This window comes from Patagioenas fasciata, chromosome 22, assembly GCF_037038585.1.
Source record: "Patagioenas fasciata isolate bPatFas1 chromosome 22, bPatFas1.hap1, whole genome shotgun sequence".
NCBI lineage: Eukaryota > Metazoa > Chordata > Aves > Columbiformes > Columbidae > Patagioenas > Patagioenas fasciata.
The window spans coordinates 1,609,445-1,629,329 of record NC_092541.1 but is presented as its reverse complement, the minus strand read 5'-3'; the positions used below and the strand labels follow the sequence as shown (position 1 = coordinate 1,629,329).

The following is a 19,885-nucleotide window of genomic DNA, read 5'->3' as shown; positions in this document are numbered from 1 at the left end:
CAGAGCGAAGGCTCCCAGCCCACAGCGATGTTTGAGCATTTCAGGGTTGCACCTGAGCTGCACAGAGCTGCTCGCTCCAGCTCCACCCCGCTGCTCCTTAGGGAAGTAACACAAGTGAATCCTCTGTGATACACCAAGCCGCAAGGGTCTTATATCATTAAAAATCTACAAATCTATGTATTTGCTTTTTTTAAAGAGCCTAAATCCAATTAAAACTGCTGGCTTAAAAGCTCTGCGCATCCATAATCTTTATCTGGGCCAACCCAGAGGCTGATGGAAATTTTCCCGTCAGGACCTCTATCCCGGGACAAGCACAGACCTGGCGGTATTTGTGTACCGGTACCACATTTGGCAGAAGTCTCGCAGCTCAAAAGAGAAGAAACTCCAGTAATTTCTGCTTACGTACTGGTCTGCAGAGACTGGAAAGTCCCTACAGCGGTGGCTTTTCAGTCCATTCAAAAGGCAGTTGCCTGGTGTTTCCTGGTGGCACCTGCTTTGCTGCGTCACCTCTCGCAGCTCCACAGCAGCAACCGGTGACTTCTAGAACAATTGGAGTAGCTAAAAACTGCCACAATTTCTCCTATCTCATCGCCGAGGCAGGTTTTAACGCTTAAACAGTCTAAATCAGAGAAAAAGAATTGAAGCTGCATTATACACCCACTGCGGGGATGTGTTATGTGCAATTGGGGATGGGAAAAGCACCATCAGCTCTTATCAGTGCTTATCTCTGTGTGCAAATGCGCTTCTTCCTGCACCTTTTCCTGCAAGAGCCAACGCTAATGTAACTCAGCAGGACCAGCAGCGCCTGTACCAAAGGTACTGATGGGCAAAGCGCAAACACGCAAGGAGCAAGAAACGGTGACCACCTGGGAGGCTGGGACGGGACAAAGATGTGCGGAGATGAGGCAATGCGGCCACCCCAATAGCCACACCTGCATCCTGCTATTAAGGGATTGAGCACAGGGATTAGAGAAGTGCAGCTGGACAGGTATTAGCGTGAAAACAAAACAAAAAGGAGAACCGGGGAGGGAGAAACTGCGCTGTTTTATTCTTTGTTGGGTTAAACAATAAATAAAAATCCTTTACTGATGTGGTGCCAGCTCTTGCAGTGCATGGTAGGAAAGCGCACGCCCAACCTGCTGGCCTGCCCGGCTCCAGCAATGCCATTCTCAAATAAGAGAAGTTGTTTTTTTCTCTTAGCGGAGGTGCCTGTGAGGTAGCAAAAGAGTTTATAGGGATTAGGAACCCTTTTGTGCTTTCTCTCCTGTGGTGATCTCCTTCCTTCCCGCGGCCCCTCTGGCTGTTTTCACATTCTCATGCACTTAAGTGATTCTGGAGCTGCTAAGAAGTTCCCAGGGCCTCACCCTTGGTAATTCACTGTGCCTCCTTTCTTTCATCTGTTCCCTGAAGGACACAATAACAACAAGGCTTTATCTGCATCGCTATTAGATCTCAAGGGCTTAATAGGGAGTCACGTTCTCTTTCTTTAGCAGCTCCAGTGTGATTTTTCTGGGCGGCCACCGAGGAAGCGGCTTAACCAGAAAGAGCCTCCAGATCCTCTTAGTCGCAGGCTCTGGGCAGCATCGCCTCAGAACCCATCGGCTTCAGATTTGGATTTTTGACTCCCAAAGCTGCAAAATCCTGGGATTTGGGATGTGCATGTGAGGCTGGGGGAAAGCAGGGGACATGGGAGCAACCCGGGCAGAGCGTGTGGATCACAGAATCCCAGAATGTCAGGGGTTGAAGGGCCCTGGAAAGCTCATCCAGTGCAATCCCCCCATGGAGCAGGAACACCCAGCTGAGGTTCCACAGGAAGGTGTCCAGGCGGGTTTGAATGGCTGCAGAGAAGGAGACTCCACAACCTCCCTGGGCAGCCTGGGCCAGGCTCTGACACCCTCACCAGGAACAAGTTTCTTCTCATCTCTAAGTGGAACCTCCTGTGTTCCAGTTTGCACCCATTGCCCCTTGTCCTGTCACTGGGTGTCACCCAGAAGAGCCTGGCTCCATCCTCCTGACACTGCCCCTTTCCATATTGATCCCCATGAATGAGTCCCCCCTCAGTCTCCTCTTCTCCAGCTCCAGAGCCCCAGCTTCCTCAGCCTTTCCTCACACGGGAGATGCTCCACTCCCTCCAGCATCTTGGTTGCCCTGCGCTGGACTCTCTCCAGTAGTTCCCTGTCCTTCTGGAACTGAGGGGCCACAACTGGACACAATATTCCAGGTGCAGATGATGATGCTTGGCATGCAGTGAAATCCCAGGGCAAGCTGTGAGGGTGCGGATCAGCGCTCCCCTGGCCCGGCTCCCTCCGCAGCGTGGGGTGCACGATTGCCCAACAGCCGCCGTGTGCGAGCCGCGCTCGGGTGCCGTTCCTTGGCCACCCGTGCTCCGAGTCCTTCCAGATGTGTTCGCTTTGCTCGTGTTCACTCCAGCAAACACCTTCCTGCTCCAGGCAGCTCCCAGGTGGGCCAGACACCGTGCTGTGGGTCGTGTCCCCCTGCTCACGTCACCCTCGCATTTTAGGCCAAGTTACAAGTCACTCTGGAGGCGACGGCTGCCCTCAATTAGGCAAAGCCCTGCCACAGCCCTAGAGGAGGAAACACCTGGGTTTAGGGCTTTTCTTGCTGCATGATCACAACCTCAGCCCATGGTTAAGCTTTTATATTACAGCTGGCCCAGGAGCCTAAGAGATCTGGAGATTGTCCTGCAATATCAGCTTTTTTTTTGGTGTTTTCTGACCCATTTTCTTGCCAATCAGCTGCTGCGCTGACCTCTGGCTGAGCTCCTCGACAGGAATTCCCAAGCTGGCCCCACTCTGATGAGAGAAACCCTTAGCCCAGGGTTTCCCTTCGACATCAGCTCTGTCAACAGAGCATGGCAATACAGACCAGCATGCACCGCTTCGGCTGTTTTATGGTACCAGAAGAATTCAAGCTCCCGGGCTCTCCTGAAACACTCACCCACAATAAATTCCCCTGAGATTAAAAAAGAAGAAAAGCCTCAGAGTGTTCAGGAGATGGTATCAGAGGCTGTTCCAGCAAGAAGCACGCCATAGATGCTATCTCTGCGTGCTGCAGGGGAATAAAGAACTCAACTCCTCGGGTTGGCATGGGGAGGTGAAATTATAGGTTGGGGTGGACAAGCAGTGCACACAGTGTGGGGAGGGCTGGTGTCAAAAGGCCAGGGTCGGTAAGTTGCATTCGCCTCAAACAATAGCGCTTAATTGCGCTTTTCATGCAATGAATAAGAGCTAATTAGGAGTCATTGGTTTCACCTGTGGGGCAGCTTCTCCCGAGTGCTTTTCACAGCAATTCAGGGCTAGTTAGAAACCAAGTGAAGGATGCGAGCCTGGGAGAGGTGTCTCCTGCGTGTGAGGAGCGGCAGGCACAGGCTTTCCCCTTGCTGACAGCTTCGCTCTGGAGGTTTGAGCACCAGCAAGGTGGGTAACAAATATATCAAGGTGTGGAGTGAAGCCTGCCTGTGTTTCTATCGCAGCTGCTGATTCTTTATCATCTTCTGGGACGTGTCCTGACAGCCCCCACCGCCACCGCGTTATCTGGAAAAACGTGATCCTGGATCTGTTACCATGAAAGGAAACTTTACGTTGCGTCTGCAATGGAAACTCCCTCTGGGCAGGCTTGGGGTGTTCAGCATCTGCCGAGGTTGGCCCCAGCTGTGGGGTGACGCTCACCCCGTTTTCCCCTGCTGTGAGGGTGGAGGGGACGGGGAGCACAGCCTGGTCCCTATCAGCTGCAGAAGGGAGGAGGCAGCAGTGGAGCCAGGGGGGCAAAGGGCTGTCCAGAGGGACAACCAGGGGTGTGATTCTGCATTGTTCTTCTCTGGGCTCCAAACTGGGCTCCCCTCCATGTCAGGACCACACTGGGCTCTCAACAACCCCTGTCCTGCTCTTGGTGAATATGGAAGAGGGTGATGCTCCTCCATGCCCCACACTGTTTGCAGAGCAGCAGGTGAGGTCCTTGCCCCACATCCTTTGATGCTTCGCAAGCCACCTCCACCTTGCTGGAGCACGGACCTGCTCGCTGGCCTGAGACCCGCTCTGCACGTTTCGGCACAGCGTGTGTCACTGAGATCCCCGTACCGGAGTGATTCCCAGTGAATCAGCGCTGCCAACGCAGCCAGTTCACGCACTCCATTGCTCAGCTGCAGTGTGGAGCGGTGTAGTTATGGGAGCGGTGTAGTTATGGGAGCGGTGTGGTTATCAGAACACTGTGGTTATCGCTGCTTTGCTTTGGGGATCACAGACCTGTCTGGCACTTGATGGTCTTTCAACAGATGGTTCAAGCTCGTCCCCCAGGTCCTGCTGCAGTTGTTCATCCTCCCTGCCACCCAAGCACTGTGACCGCCCAGCGTGCTGTCAGCTCACCCAGGTGGAGGATGTCTGAGCGCTCCTTTTCTGCTGGCATGTTTTAGCAATAAGGATGCTGAATGGCTTTTGCTCACAACCAGTCTTGTCTCCAAAGCTTGGACCATCTGCCCCTGCTTGCGGATGAGGAACCTGTTCCAGCGAGCTCAGCGCTGTGAGCAGCTCGGCTCCTCTTACCCTGGAAGGGCTCCCCAGTGACATCGAGCTCGTGTGCTCCAGCTCAGGCTCAAGCCAGGAACAATCCCCAGGGATGGGGATTCCCTGGTCCAGAGCCCAAGGGACGAGCTGCCCCACACCGTGTGGGGGTCCAGGGTTCTCCCCGTGAATCTCTCCGAGCTGTAGTCAGAGCCACAATCAGGGAGTCGTTCTGGCTGGCAAAGGGAGGACAGACAGACAACAAATCAGTGCTTGTTTCACTCTAGACAAAAGAAGATGTTTTGTGTCTGAGCAGAGCCAGACCGCCAAGCTATCACTAATTGCTTCAGCTCTATCTCCACAGCAAACTCCAGCCTTTGCAGTTTCCCACGTTATTTTTTCAGCGTCTGCCTTCCAGATAGCGAGCAGGTCCTGCGTTTCCTCATGTCTCATTCCGTCGGTGTGGAAATACGATCACACCCTGTCTGTTCATTCCTCTCCTCTCCCCTCGCTGAGCACGGCAGAGCGGGCAGGGAGTTGCAAACATACTTTCCCATGCTGGCTGTGGGCAGCAAGCAGCAGCTCTCACACTCATTCTGTGCCCGCACCTGCTACAGTGACTCCGGCCCAGATCTTCGAGCCACTGATGGGAACCTTGGTTTGGGGACACCCGTGGCGCTGGCGATGGGGTGAGGCAGATGCTCACATCAACCTGGAGACACTCAAACTCACAGAAGGGCAGGAATCGCCTCTTTTTCTCCCGGCTCTGGGGTGCAGCCAGTTACACCAAAGGACCCCGGGTGGATGTGCCCAACCCTGTTGGTGACAGGGACTCCACCAGCCCTGTGACTCCTCTGTGGCATCGTCTGCTGGCATTTAGTGCCCTCCTGCTCCCAGGGCTTGTCCTGGCTGCTGTACAGCAGGGTATGGTCACCTTGTGCATATGGGGGGACAGTGGGGGACGCTCCCTAGAGCCACTGAGGCTGCTGGGAAGGGGCTGCCCAGCTATGAGATGCACCACACTGCCCCAGAGCAGTCCCGGCAACCAGGCTGCGCCATCACTTCCAACACCGCTCTAATTGCTCAGCCGCTTGTTAATCCACACTTGGCAGGCAGTTTTCTGAAGTCATTAACAAGACTGAAGCAGTCCATACCTACCAGAGGTCCCCGGCCATAAATCTCCCCACATCCCTCTTCATCTTCCCCCTGAGGACCAGAGCTCCCCAGCCTCACCGCTCCCACCTTCAGCTCCACCGGGACCACGGTCCCTGCTTTGCGCATCCCTCACACCGTGCCCTGCAGCTCCGCTGGCTCAAGTCCACAGCTCCACCTTGGAGCGCTAATGATTTTCTGTGCACAAGTTCAAAGAGACACGATGCAGCCGCCCGTCAGCTGGGTGTCTGGCTGCGGCAATTACCTGCCTGGGCTTGGCACCGCGTTCGGCCCTGCGCTCTCGCCCAGAGCGCAGCTGATCCTCCTGATATGCAACAGTAATTATGAGCTGCAGCTTTGGAATCAGCTCTTTTGCCTCTGTTATTATTTTTTTTTAAATCCAAATAACTGTGCTCAACCAGTCGCTGCAGGGCAGAGCGAACGCTTGTGATTCAACTTCATCTTTGTTTCACTGCACCGTATCGTGCAGATGTGTGTCGGCACAGCTCGGTGCCGGTTTGGGGGGGCATCCTGTGGGATCCCGGCGGCCTCGGCAGCGCAAACCGGCGGCAGCCCCGGTGACCCCGGTGCACCAGGAGTGGGAAGGGGGCACTGGGAGGGCCCCGCGCCGAGCCGAGGAGGGCTGGGACTGCACGGGGCATATGCTGGAACCGGGCTGGGGCTGCGATCGGGGACCTGCAGCGAGGGTTGGGCCGGGGAGCCCCCCCGGGACCCCCAGGGGCCCCCAGGGATCTGCCGGCCGGCGCTAGGACCGCGCAGCGCCGGGCGGTGCCGGAGGGCGCACTCGCTGCGCACGGGCGCCCCCTGCTGGCCGCGGGCGGCGCGGCGGGGCGGCGAAGGGTGCTGGGGGTTACTGAGGAGTGCAGGGGGGCGCTGAGAGTGCTGGGGGTTACTGAGGGGTGAAGGGGGATGCTGGGGGTGCTGGGATGTGCAGGATGGGGGTGCTGGGTTGCACCACGGCGTGCTCCACCGCGGGCCGCTGCCCACTGCCTGCATCCTGCCCATGTTGCTCCCTGCAGAGGGTCCTGGGTCACACCGTGCGTGGGGCCCGCTGGCAGCACCCTGCAGAGAGGAAGGGCATGGACCGCCATCCCAGTGAGGCTGCAGGCATCCCAAGGCGCCGGACGCACCTCTCAGTGCTGGCCACAGCGTCCTGCCCTTGCCATGCGCCCCGGCAGCGGTTCCTGCTCCTGGTGCGGGCAGAGCCAGGCACGCCGGTAGAGCCGCCACATCGCTGGGTCTGGAGCTGAGCTGGCGCCTGCGTCCTGCCAGGCAGAGCTGGGCCCTTACCCGTCTCAGGTGGAGAGGGGAGGAGGCGAGCGTGAGCAAGCGTGTAAGGGTGTGCACACGCGTGTGCATGCACGCCCGTCCGTAGTTCTGACTCGTTGCCGCAGATGGCACCACTCGCTGCTCACCACGCTGCGGCGAGGACACGGGCTTTGGGCGGCTGCTGTCTCTGCTCCGCTGCAGCCCATGGCCCTCGCCCAGACGCCTCTTACTGACCCCCGATTGCACAGCACGAGCGTGCAGAGACCCGGCTGCGGTGTGCAGGGGCAGCGCAGGGCTCCTGCCCAAGTGGAGCCCCTCTGGGGGTCCCCTCTGTGTGCTCACCCCGAGCCCCTGACCCCGAGCTCAATGCCAGGGGCCTGAGGCAACCTCACCCAACGTGCTGCTCCGGCTCTGGTTGTATGAGCCTCCCCTGAGACGGGCCCATGCAATGGCCCTTTTTTTGGTAGCCCCATGAGCTGAGCCCCTTTGGCTTACAACTGTCAGAATTATGTCCAGCGGCAGCATCCTGGGGTTGGTGCCTGCAGAGCTGGGGAGGGTGAGGGATGCCTGGGGCCAGGCTGCAGCCCAATCTGCGTCCTGCACTGTCAGACCCGTCCCACAGACCCACAGGCGTGCGTTTCTCCTGGCTCTGCTGTGACGCAGGACCAGGACGCTGCCCACACCAGCATGGAGTCAGCTCTGTCCCCCGGGTGAGGGCAGGGAGGGCAGCGCTCGGGTGTTCGGTCACCCCATGGGACGTCCAGGCTGCGGGACGTGGGGCTCCGTGCCTGCACCCCCCAGCACTCCCCTCCGTGCCGCCCGTGAGTCAGCGGGCGCATTCCTGGGGCAGGAGGGGACATGTGCGCTGCAGGGACGGGCGGCTGCGTCACCCCCTCTCGCTCCCACGCCTGGGGCTGGGGCGGCCCAGCTCCAAGCTGAAACTTGCCTGAGTAATTACAGGGGAGACGAGACCTTCAGATGATTTACATTCCTCCCAAGCCACACCTGGGAAACAACTTTCCCCATCAGCCAGTTCCTGAGAAATAACTTTCCACCCGCACGACCCAGCCCAGGGAGCCCAGTGGGCTCAGGGGGGGTCCCGTCAACCCCATCTTGGGTTGGTGGTGGGTGCTGCAGACAGCCCTGTCCCCCCTCCTGTTGCCCCCAGGGCTCCCGCAGGCTCCCGGGAGGGCTGATGCCTCCATTCCCTGTGCTGGGTGCAGGGCAGCTCAGTGTCCCCACACAGCTGGGGTCTGACTGCTTGTCCCCGAGGGGTCTTGGTGACTGGAAGCTGGAGGGGTTTGCACAGGCGTCCCCAAGAAACTGGAGCCTCACAAGTGGCCAGCCAGACCCTTCACCTTCGTTTCAGCTGGGAACGGTGACTGCTCAGGATGAGGCTTGGACCCAGGGCTGTTGTGAGGGACAGGGGGACTCGTGGGACTCGCTGGGGCCATTTCTGCTCAGGGCATTTCTGTCACCTTCTGCCCGCAGCCAGCATTCCCCAAATCACAGACAGGGAGCCATCGAGCCCCCTCAAACACATATGGTAAACCGGTGGGGACAGACCCGAATCCCTTTCCCTGTCCCCACGAACAGACGCAGGCGGGTGGTTCCCAGAGCCGGCTTCACTGCACAGCCCTCGCTGGAGCCGCCTGCTTCGTTCTTCTCCGGCCACCGCTGTGTTTCCCATCCTGTGCTGGTGACCCAGCACTGAGGCCACCGTGGGATCGCTGGGACACCAGGACCGCTGTCCTGCTGGGGGCTCTGCCCAGTGTGCATTGCAGCAACCTGGGCTAAGCACCAGCAAAAGCTGTCGCAGGGATGTGTGTGTTACTCTGCACCCACCGCTCCATTGCTTGTTGGCAAGACCACGAACGTGGCTCACACCAGCCAGGCCAGCGCGGCACAGGGCGCAGAGCCGGCACCGCCAGCCCTTGGCATCCTGCAGGCTCCATGCACACCATGCACAGCATGTGGGTCCCACGGATTGGGGCTGCCCCGTGCTCAGACCACAGTTCCCCACCTGTGTCCCCTCCCCGTGTCCTTCTGTCTGCAGCCATGGCACTGGGACCCTACCAACCAACCCTGCAAGGGTTTGGAGCATCAGCTCTGCAGGGTCCCAGGGCTGTTGGCCACAGACCAGCCGGGGGTTACTGAGGCCATTTTGGCCTCCACCACCTCCTGGGAGCTGCTGGGAACGGGTGTTGCCAACACAGCACTAAGTCCAAGGTGTTTTGCAAGCAGGAGGGTGCGGGTCGTTTCCTTATTAGGCTCCGCAGCGGTGAGCGGGCGGTGGGGCGGCGCACCCGGCTGGCAACACCGGCGAGGGCGGCGGCGCTGAGCCGGGAGATGGGAACGCGCGGGCAGGCCCCCGCCTCGCTAATCACGCCCGGGCGTGGGGACAAGCCGCGGCAGGGACGCGGCAGGGCGGCCGTGTCAGCTGAAACAACAGCGGGCTGACGCACCTGTAAGATCACCCCATTGCGCCGTGGCCCCGCGGGGTGTCCAGCCCCCAGGGCTGCGTGCTGGGGCCGTGGGGCAGCCCCCATGCCTTGGGTTGTGTTTGCTTCCAGTGGGGCTGATGGGTTCAGAACCCCCTCGCAGGTGGGGAAGGCTGGGAGGGGTGTTTGCTCGTGGTTAAGGAGCAAAGACTGAAATTGAGACAGAGCAGGTCCTGGAGCAGGAGGGCGATGGTCTGGGGAACCGGGCAACACCTGCACCTCCGACCGCAGCCCGCACCGCTCAGTGGGGTGAGCGGGGGGATTTGGGGTCCCTGGGGTGGGCACATTCCTGGTGTCATCTCTGGGGCGCTGCTGATGGAGGAGGCCCAGCAGGTCTGCAGGCAGATGGGTGCTTGTCTCCCTCATGTCTTGTGATCAAAAGAAGGAAAAGAAGGGGCTGCGGCCGGGTTGTTTTCCAGCTGAATCCCCCAGGCGCAGCCTGCCCAGGTTTCCCTGTCCCCTAGAAATGGGGAGATAAGGGGCTCGAGCAGCTCTGTGCTGCCTGGCACCATGGGACACGCTAAACCCGCTGCTCCTGCACCCCTGGGTGCCAGTGGAGCCCTGGACAGTGCAAGCGGCCACGGGAGGGCCAGGCAGCTGCAGGACACGGCAGCAACATGAGCTGTGGCTCCGGGCTTTGCAGCCACGATACCACACAGGACCTCAGCTACCCCAGAGCCTGGGGACCCCACAAGTGTCCCTCTGCCACTGCAGCCTGTGCTCTCTGCAGCCCGGCTGTGTCCACAAAGCTCCAGCGTGTCCCCGTTCGGGGCTGAGCACCGAGAGCACCCAGGGCACTGGGACCCCAAAGCGTGGCCGGCCCGGTTAAGCAGAGCGGTTGCCACGGCCAAGTGTTTTGTAAGAGGCAAACCTGCGTCGGGACGGGACGGGCGAGCGGCGAGGAGGGCTGGCGGGTGGCCAGTGTTTGGCCCTCGGGGAGCTGCAGCGTGGGCAGGGATGAGCGTGCCCGGCCGTGGGGCAGGGAAGGGGCAGGGCTGCGGCGGGAGGAACGCGGAGACGTGCTCACACCCCGCAAAGGTTTTGCCTCGTAAGTGAAATAGGAACTGGAGCGAGGCAGATGCTGACCAAGGTGTTTGGCCTTACCTGCCCCGTCTCTCTGCTCAAGTCAGCAGAGCGGGGACAGCCGGGTGCTCGCCATTTCTGGTGCTGTCACCCCAAAAAGCTCCTGTCCCTTTACCCCTGGGTCAGCAAGAGGTGGATTCACGCAGTGTCCTCTCCCTGTCCCACCAGCCTGAGCTGTTTGCTGGTTCCTCCCTTGGCAGGAGCAGGAGGTGGCCCCAGCCGGGGCTGAGGCACATGGGGCAGAGCGAAGCAGGCAGCAATGCTCCCGGGGGGGTGGGACTGCTCCCCTTGTGGGCTTTGGAGCCCCCCAAACACACAGGGATTGCTGCCCAGCCCCGCTCTTCCCCCCAGGCCTTGCCATGCGGTAACAGGGGACTCATCCCCATGGTGTGAGGTGGCATTGGCAGCACGGGGCTGTGCGTGACCACATCTGGAATATTGTGTCCAGTTGTGGCCCCTCAGTTCCAGAGGGACAGGGAACTGCTGGAGAGAGTCCAGCGCAGGGCAACAAAGATGATGGAGGGAGTGGAGCATCTCCCGTGTGAGGAAAGGCTGAGGGAGCTGGGGCTCTGGAGCTGGAGAAGAGGAGACTGAGGGGGGACTCATTCATGGGGATCAATATGGAAAGGGGCAGTGTCAGGAGGATGGAGCCAGGCTCTTCTGGGTGACAACCAGTGACAGGACAAGGGGCAGTGGGTGCAAACTGGAACACAGGAGGTTCCACTTAAATTTGAGAAGAAACTTCTTCCCGGTGAGGGTGTCAGAGCCTGGCCCAGGCTGCCCAGGGAGGTTGTGGAGTCTCCTTCTCTGCAGACATTCAAACCCGCCTGGACCCCTTCCTGTGGAACCTCAGCTGGGTGTTCCTGCTCCATGGGGGGATTGCACTGGATGAGCTTTCCAGGGCCCTTCAACCCCTGACATTCTGGGATTCTGTGGGGGCACCCGGAGGAGGGTCTCACTGTCCTTCCCAGTGAATTTGGGGTTTCCCAATATCCGAGCACCCAGCATGGCAGGAAAGGGCCCAGATTGGGCTGTTTTGTGTCCACAAACCCCACCGGTGCTGGTGCTGTGTAACCACACACCAGGAGCCCAGCTCAACGGGGCCCCTCCGTGGCTCAGATCCCTCCCTGGCAGGGAGCAGAGCTTGGTGAAGCTGTCTGGCTGAACCAGAACAGGGGGGAAGGCGGGAGCAGGGGGGCTGCAAGGCAGGACTCCCCCATTGCCCCCAGCCAGCGGGATGGAGGGAGGCAGAGCTGGACCCGTGCAGGGCAGACACAATAGGAGATGCTACATCCCGACTGGACCCATGTCCTTGGCTGGACCCCTGTGTCCCCGCTGTTCCCTGGCCACGCTGGCCACCCCTCCTGCAGCCCAGCGAGGGAGCAAAACCCAGCACCTTTGTCCCTTCCCATGGCACCCGGAGCCGTCTCCATCCCAGCAGCGTGGCCCAGGTGTGATAAACTGCAGGAAAGCAGGACGTGCCTGGCAGGAGAGGGTTGGCTGGCGTGTGCAAACAGGCCGTGCCGGGGCCGACATGCAGGACTGCTATGTGGGGCAATCCCTGCCCGGCACGGCCGATGCCGAGGCTCTGAGTCAGCCCGGTGCTGGCAGCGCCTGGTGCCGGCAGCGCCGCGCTCCCGTCCTCCATCGGACTGAACGCAAAATCCTGTCCCAGTTCTCTGTGCTGTCTCCTCGAGCTGCCCTCGCCTTCAGACTCGCTCCCCGTCACTAAATATCGGGGAGAAGCACGGGGGACCCAGGGATGTCTGTGGGGACAGTGTGGCCCATGTTCAGGGGTCACCGTGTCTCAGAGGAGTGGCTCTGCTCTCCACCAGACACCCGCAGAGCCGTGGGGGACCCTGGGGAGCGCTGGCGGGGTCTGCGCTGCCCAAATCTGTGCAGACCTCCCACTGCCCCGTGGGCAAAGCAAAGCTGGGCGGCGCAGAACGCGCTGCTGGTGTGCGGGGAGCTGCTCCCACCATTCGCAGTCCCTGCGATCGCTGCTCCTGTGTCAGGTTTTCTCCAGGATGATGCCCTGGACACAGGACCTGGATGGGGCTGCAGCGGTTCCTTCTCTGCAGGGAACACACCTGGGACACTGGGATCTTCCCAGCTGGGAGAAGCTGCGTCACCCCCATTTTTTGTGCACAGCTGCAGGCAGGGAGAGGCTGAGCCGGGCTGTGAGCCAGGCTTGTGCCTGCACACCAGCCTCAGCAGCTTGGCTGGGCTGAGCTTGGCTGGGCTGGGCTGAGCCTGGTGCTTAGAGCTCTCCTGGCACCTCGCGGAGAGGAGAGGTTGCACAGCCAGCGCTGGGATAGGCAAAGGCTGAGCAGTGGAAGGAGGGTGAATAAACACCATAGAAAACAGGAGCTGGCGTAAACCAGGAGCCAAACTGGTGCCCGGGGGTCACAGGAATCGGGATGTGCCCACAGATGACCCTCGTTGTGTGTCGCAGGGGAGGGGGCTGCGCTGGGGCACGCTGCAGCATTTGGGACGCTCCTGTGCGTGTCTCTCTTACAGCACGTCCCAGTAGCACCTGACAGACAGACAGGTGCCACAGGAGCACCCGACAGATGGACACGAGTCACAGGAGCATCCCGCAGGCCACGGCCTCCGCCTCGTGCGGGCAGTGAGCGCCTCGCTCGTTGAATAAACGCTTCCAGGGCTTGGAAGCTTTGCGACGCGCGTTGCCAGGATCAGCTGTGTAAGGGAAGGAAATGTGGTCCTTGAGCAAACAGCCTGGGATTCCCGGCGCTGGGCCCGTGACAGCCGGGCTCAGCGGCCGTGCCGCGGCTCTTTCCAGGAGCAGGTTGATCACCGGGGCTGACGCCTGCCAGAGCTGCCTTCGCTCATTAATGGGATCAAACGCTGCGCATCAGAAATCCGGCTCATCCTGAATCCCAGTCTGTGCCGTCACACAGAGGCTGCGGGAAGGATGTCAGAGGAGAAAAGCTGGTTTCTAGGAATGTCCCAGCCTGGAGGGCAATTCTGAGCTGCAGGAGAAGCAGTAAGGGTGATTTCTTCCTTTCTGTTACATTTCCCAGGTGTATTGGAGAGGCACCGAGACCTCCCCGCTCAGAGCACGGGGTGAAATGGCTTTGCCAGACCCAAAAATTAGACCAGGCTGGTGCACATGGGAGCACTTCCCCCAAAATCCTGGGGTCTCATAGAGGTGCTGGGCAGCCCTGCCCTCACCATCAGCGCCTTTCCTGCTCGCAGGGACCCTCTGTGGTCCCCGTGTGCCACCGAGATGGTTTCCAGAAGCCGCCAAAGCACAACCACAGGGCCAGGACTTTGACTGCGGGGCGATATCGCGGGTGTCACAAACCGCTCTGAGCCCCCTCTGCTCCTCCTGCCGAGCCCAAACCAAACCTGGCAGCTCATGGGGCATTGTCACGGCCCTGTGGGACTGTCCTGTGCACAGGGCCAGCGTTCAGACTGGGGAGATGGTTATTTGTTGGGCACTGGGCATAAAAAACCTGCAGTGACTCGGTGCTCCCTGCCTAGAGAGGCTCTTGCAAAGGAGATCAGCATTGCCACCTCGTGGGGAGCAGGACAAACACCCGAAATCCCGCACCTCCAGGAGCAGGTAGGGACAGAGCACCCAATGGATAGAGCTGAGGAGGGCGCAGGGGGCTCAGCTGAAGCCGAGCAGGTGCCTGCTCCGAATCCAGCTCTGAAAATCGCTATTAACATTTCCCTGGTGGCGTTCAGCCCGTTGCCAGCAATGGCAATGACACCAATGACACACACTCGCCACTTTTGGTGTTTTACCAAAGGCTCTGGGGGTCCAGTGGTGAGGGAAAAACCCCCGATGTGTCATATGGACACTGCGAATCTGCACCGACGTTGATAAATTGGCTCCCAGAGGCACCCTGGCTCAGCCGTGGGACCGGCCCGGCCACCAGAAGACAGGAGGCACCACTGGCTCTGTTCAAGTGTTTGGCGTTAAATACGACAAAGTCCCTTTGCTGTACTAAAGACTCTGAATGCCACCAGCAGAAAGGTGCACTGTAAGCCTCAAAGTGCTTCAGATGCTTTAGAAACACCAGAGAGACGCTGAAATACAGCGACACAGATTATCCCTTCTACCTAGCGCGAGATAAACAATTTGCCTTTATCTTAAAGAAAACCCCCAAGAATGATGCAACATCTAAGCCATGTAATGGCTGCCAGGGCCCACAGATGGCAGCACACCCAGATGCCAATAACCTGTCAAAAATACGCAGCGTTTCGGAGATGGCTCCCAAAGCTTGGCAGGATCACCTACACGGTGGGAGCAGGAGATCTGAAAGGAGCTGACAGGCTCCGGGATGAGCGATCTGCGGCCCAATATGCAACGCAATAAACCCATGACTCCCTGGGGACAATATTCCCATTCCATCTGCAGCAATAACCCACTCCCAGAGGGTTTATGCTCTGGATCCATATGGCTTTTGACCCTATTAATAGACAACGAGCCGACACCAGCCATGCAGAACAGCCAGCAAACAGGGACCGAGCGAGGAGGGCTTGGGTTTGCCAAGGTCTGACCGTATGAGTTGAAACACAATAAGTTGCACATATTCAAAGAGAACAAAAAAATAAGCAGCTTAATTTTCTGGCAGGTTCCTGTGATACCTTGAGCGTTTCCCTTCGGCATCACAGAACCCCCCAGGCCTTCCCTTGAGAACATTGTGTTCTGCAGCACCTGGGTGTCCTCAGAGCTTCTCCCCGCTTCGGAAAACGAGTTCAGAAGGTTGATTTCGATGTGCACGTGGCGCCGCGTGTGCTTCGAGCGGCTGTCACCACCGTGCCCAGCACACGGGCACGCTCTCCGCAGAGCCACAGCGTCGGTTGGGTTGGAAGGGACCTTCAGAGCTCCTCTAACTCCATCTAAGACTCCAGTCTGGCTCTGAGTCTCCTCAGGCTGGACCTTGTAGACTCGCCCCCAAAGCGCCGTGATGTGCGTTTTGAGGCATTGCTGTGTGTCTTGGGGCATTACCGTGCGTTTTGAAACGTAACTTGGGGCATTACTGTGCGTTTTGGGGCATTACTGAGTGTTTTAAAACATAACTTGGGGCATTACTGAGTGTTTTGGGGCATTACCATGCATTTTGAAACATCATTTGGGGCATTACTGTGTGTTTTGGGGCATTACTGAGTGTTTGGGAGCATTACTGTGCATTTTGAAACATAACTTGGGGCATTACTGTGCGTTTTGGGGCATTATTGAGTGTTTTAAAACAGAACTTGGGGCACTACTGTGTGTTTTGGGGCATAACTGAGTGTTTTGGGGCATTACCGTGCATTTTGAAACATAACTTGGGGCATTACTGTGCATTTTGGGGCATTACTGAGTGTTTTAAAACAGAACTTGGGGCATAACTGAGTGTTTTGGGGCATTACCATGGATTTTGAAACATAACTTGGGGCATTACTGAGTGTTTTGGGGCATTGTTGTGCATTTTGAAACATAACTTGGGGCATTACTGTGCGTTTTGGGGCATTACTGAGTGTTTTAAAACATAACTTGGGGCATAACTGAGCGTTTTGGGGCATTACCGTGCATTTTGAAACATCATTTGGGGCATTGCTGTGTGTTTTGGGGCATTACTGTGTGTTTGGGGGCATTACTGTGCATTTTGAAACATTAACTTGGGGCATTACCGTGTGTTTTGGTCACTGTGAGCTGAACTGCCCTGCCTGGCAGAGCCCAGACCCTCTCCCCAGTACACGGGCCGGTGACCAAACGCCTCCCACACCCGTGGGAGCCCCGTGGGTCCCGGTGATCCCTCCGACACCGTTCAGCCTCCCAGCAGCTTTCGCCTGTCGCTTGTCACACGCTCCGGGAACCAGGCCCCACGCCACGGTCTCTCTCCCCGTGCCCCGCAGCCCGGGCTGCCCGGGCCCAGCGAGCTGCTCTGCGAGCAGAGGCCGCGGGCGAGGCCGGCGGGGCCGACCGGGGGCGGCGGGGCCGGGACGGGGGCGGCCCCGAGGGGTCCCCGGGCCCCGGGCACAGCGCGGTCCCAGGCCCCGCCGGCCGCCCGCCGCACTGCGCAAGCGCCGCCCCGCGTGAGGCCGCCCCCCCCCGGGTTGGGCCTCCACCACGCATGCGCCCGCGCCTCTCGCGCCAGCCGGGGCGCGGCCACGCTCGCTCGTGCGGCGTGACGCCCAGCCCGGCGGCCAATCGCCGCTCTCGCTTCCCGTGCGTGCTTGCGTCACACGGAGGCGGTATATAAGCGGGCGGCGCCAGTCCCGCCCCCCTGACAGCGTCTCCAGCCGCCGCTGCGAGAGCATCACCCGCCCAGAGCCGCTCGCTCCGTCGCGTTCCGCAGCCTCCGCCGCCGCCTCCGCAGCCACCGCCGCCGCAGCCTCCGCCGAGGGAAGGGAAGCGTATCGTATGTCCGCTATCCAGAACCTCCAACCCTTCGGTGAGGCCCTTTGTGCGGAGGCCGGTTCGGGCCGGGGGGGGGGAGCGGCCTGGCGGCCCCGCCCTGGGGCAGCCCCGCCCCGTGGCGCAGTTGCTATTCCAGGGGCCGGTTGCGTCAGTCCCGCGGGGGGGGGAAGGCGGGAAGGGGCGGGTCGTGTTTGTGATGGGCGGACTGGGCGGCCAGTGGGGAGCGGGGCGGGGTGTGACGGGCCGGCTGGGCGGCCAATGCGGAGCGGGGCGGGCTGTGACGGACGCTTTCCGCAGACCCCTTTGCTGATGCAAGTAAGGGTGATGACCTGCTCCCCGCCGGCACTGAGGACTACATCCATATAAGGATCCAGCAGCGGAACGGCAGGAAGACCCTCACCACAGTCCAGGGCATCGCGGATGATTACGATAAAAAGAAACTGGTGAAAGCCTTCAAAAAGGTGGGTGCTGCGGGGAGGCCGCTGGAGAAACCCGCGACGCTGGGGTGTGGATTCTCTGGGGGGCTGTGGCGGCACCTGGGAGCGGTGTTTGTGGTTTATGTCGTGCTAAAGGAGGCTTTTTCTTTGTTGTAGAAATTTGCCTGCAATGGTACTGTAATTGAACACCCTGAATATGGAGAAGTGATTCAGTTGCAGGGTGACCAGCGCAAGAACATATGCCAGTTCCTCGTGGAGGTAGGATTTCTTTAGGCTGCCACATGCATTAGCTAATTTTTAAACTGAACGCAAGTCTCTGTTTTAATGAGCATGCAGGTTCTAATTTTCTTAGCGTTAAAAGAGCAGGCTGATGGAGGAGGCTCTGTCTGCTCTTCTTGAAAGTCTTGCTTGAGGCAAATACCATCCAGCAAGACTGTGAAGTTGCAATCTAATCTCTATTCCATACTTTATGGGGGAGCAGAGGTTGGCCATGTCTGTGTGGCTGCTCACAGAGGCTTGTCTGCCTTCATGTGCTGCAAAGTGCATTTTCTTTCTTGCAGATTGGACTGGCTAAAGACGACCAGCTGAAAGTCCATGGGTTTTAAGTGCCTGTGGCTCACTGAAGCTTTATGCAAGAAGATTTCCTTACCATGAAATTCCCACCTCTCCCTTGTCATAAGTTTAAAACCAGCCGGTTTGTGTAATGTAACAATCTTGGGTCCACTGTTCAGTCTGGACTAGTGTAATTCAGTGATGTAATAAACTGACACGAGCCCATGCTATCTCGTCTTGCTGTCCCTCATTTAACAGAGGTAAATCGGGCGTTTGGCGTGGTCCAGCCTGAAGCCAAAAGTAACCAGATGTTCCGAGTTAAGCCAAGGGACTGTCAGGCTGCCCGAATCGCTCCGCAGTCCAGCTGTTCTTCCAGCCCTATGGACGGGAATTCTGGTGCTTCCCGTGGTCCCCGACAGAGCGAGACACCGAGTGGGAGCTGTGACACCACGTGGGGCCGTGGCGCCTTCTCTCTGGGCAGCTCCTGGTGGCAGAGGGACATGGGGACGTGTGACTTTGAACAAGAGGAGTGACTGAAGAGGGACTTTGAGGCTGGATGTCACAGTTCAGGCCTGGCAGGTGCTGGTACCACGCAAGCCCCGAGCTACCGGGCTGGTGTACCCAAAGGAACCGTTACCTGGGGTTAAACTTCTGACAAGGGATCAATTTTGGACTAATATAACCGATACCATTGTAGATAGAGCTGCAGAGCTTATGTGTCGCTAGCAACCTGCCTAATGCCCTGTGAAGTAACAGACTTTTGGTTTCATTTTTAATGCTTAATGTATTTAAAGTCTTATTTAAATAAAAATGGTTTTCAAAAGCGTTTCCTTGGTGGATTCAGTTGCATTTCAGAGCCAAAGTGCTTTGTGCTCTGTCACCAGGGACACTGGCTCAGCACTGCTGGTGCTGTTGGGTAAAACACCCTTTAGTGTTACGGGTACATCCAATGAATTAAATCTGAGCTGGGCTCTTTTGGGGAGATCACTCACCCTGTGGTGTTGTAGGGGCACTGGGAGCTGCCTGGGTGACCACTCGCACTTTTAGCAGCTTTCTAAGAACTGAGTTTTGTTTGTTCACTCGCTGTCTGCAGTGCTCCTGACTTTTCCTCTCTTTCCACGTGCTGCCGTGGAGCACTCGGGTCACTTTGCTGCCGTTTGCTTTCCTGCGAGACTTTGCTCTCGGAAACCAAATTGCTGCAATTAAGCAAAGAATTGATGAGTGCACAGAGGCCCTTGTGCCCTTCCTGCACCTGCGGGACGGTGGCTGGGAGTTACCCTGGGACGCACCATGGTCCCCAGGTTGCCTCTGCTCCAAAAATGTCACTTCCCCACCTCTGTTGGGACCTTTCTGAGCGCCCCGAGCCGGGACCCGATGTTGCGGGCACAGGGTCGCCCAGGTCCAGCCACAACCAGGGCTGGAGATGCTGCATGGTTGCGGGTCCGGCTCCAAACCTGCGTCAAGAAACGGCCAAGCCCGTCGAACCACCTTGTCTCCATCACCCTGACGGCTCATTTGCCCTGGATTAAGCCATTAAAAGCCAGAAATTGCAAATCAATTTGTTTGTTCCTTGTAAAAAAACCGCTCTGCAGAGCGAGCGATCGATGGGAAGGTGCTGGGCGCCGCTGCCTTCCTGCCCATTCAAAGCCCATTTGTTTTGGGGCTGTTTGAGGAGCAGCGGCATCGTTCTCTGAGCGCTGGGACGCTGACCAATGGCGAAGTGTCCCCAGGATGTCACTCACACCTGTTGTATTGAAGGAACGAGACAAATGTTCTCTGCAAATACGAGAGGAGGGTAAATATGGGCAAGAGGGAGGATTGATGGTGAAGGAAAAGGCCGGTGGCAGCAGATGGGGATTTAGTGGGGGACGCTGTGCGCGTCACCCGGGCGTTACTGGTGTCCCCAGCTCCGGGATCTGTCACCCCATGCACACGTGTAGTGACGGGGACACCGGCCACACAGATTGTCAGTAG

General features: G+C 58.6%; 1 protein-coding gene across 1 annotated transcript; it reads left to right on the top strand.

Annotated features, from left to right (window-relative positions):
* Positions 1 to 16,777: 16,777 nt before the first annotated feature.
* On the top strand, positions 16,778 to 18,141 carry EIF1 (eukaryotic translation initiation factor 1). The gene is made up of 4 exons (XM_065856496.2): positions 16,778 to 16,956; positions 17,220 to 17,383; positions 17,516 to 17,617; positions 17,920 to 18,141. Exons 1-4 carry the CDS (start codon positions 16,926 to 16,928, stop codon positions 17,962 to 17,964), a joined length of 342 nt encoding a protein of 113 aa, XP_065712568.1. The 5' UTR covers positions 16,778 to 16,925; the 3' UTR covers positions 17,965 to 18,141.
* The last annotated feature ends 1,744 nt before the right edge of the window (positions 18,142 to 19,885 follow it).

Excerpts from the sequence above, each read along its gene's own strand:
- EIF1 (XM_065856496.2), top strand. The coding sequence starts at position 16,926 with ATGTCCGCTATCCAGAACCTCCAACCCTTCG. Across the intron at positions 16,957-17,219 it reads CCAGAACCTCCAACCCTTCG|ACCCCTTTGCTGATGCAAGT; the intron begins GTGAGGCCCTTT and ends CGCTTTCCGCAG. Across the intron at positions 17,384-17,515 it reads TGGTGAAAGCCTTCAAAAAG|AAATTTGCCTGCAATGGTAC; the intron begins GTGGGTGCTGCG and ends TCTTTGTTGTAG.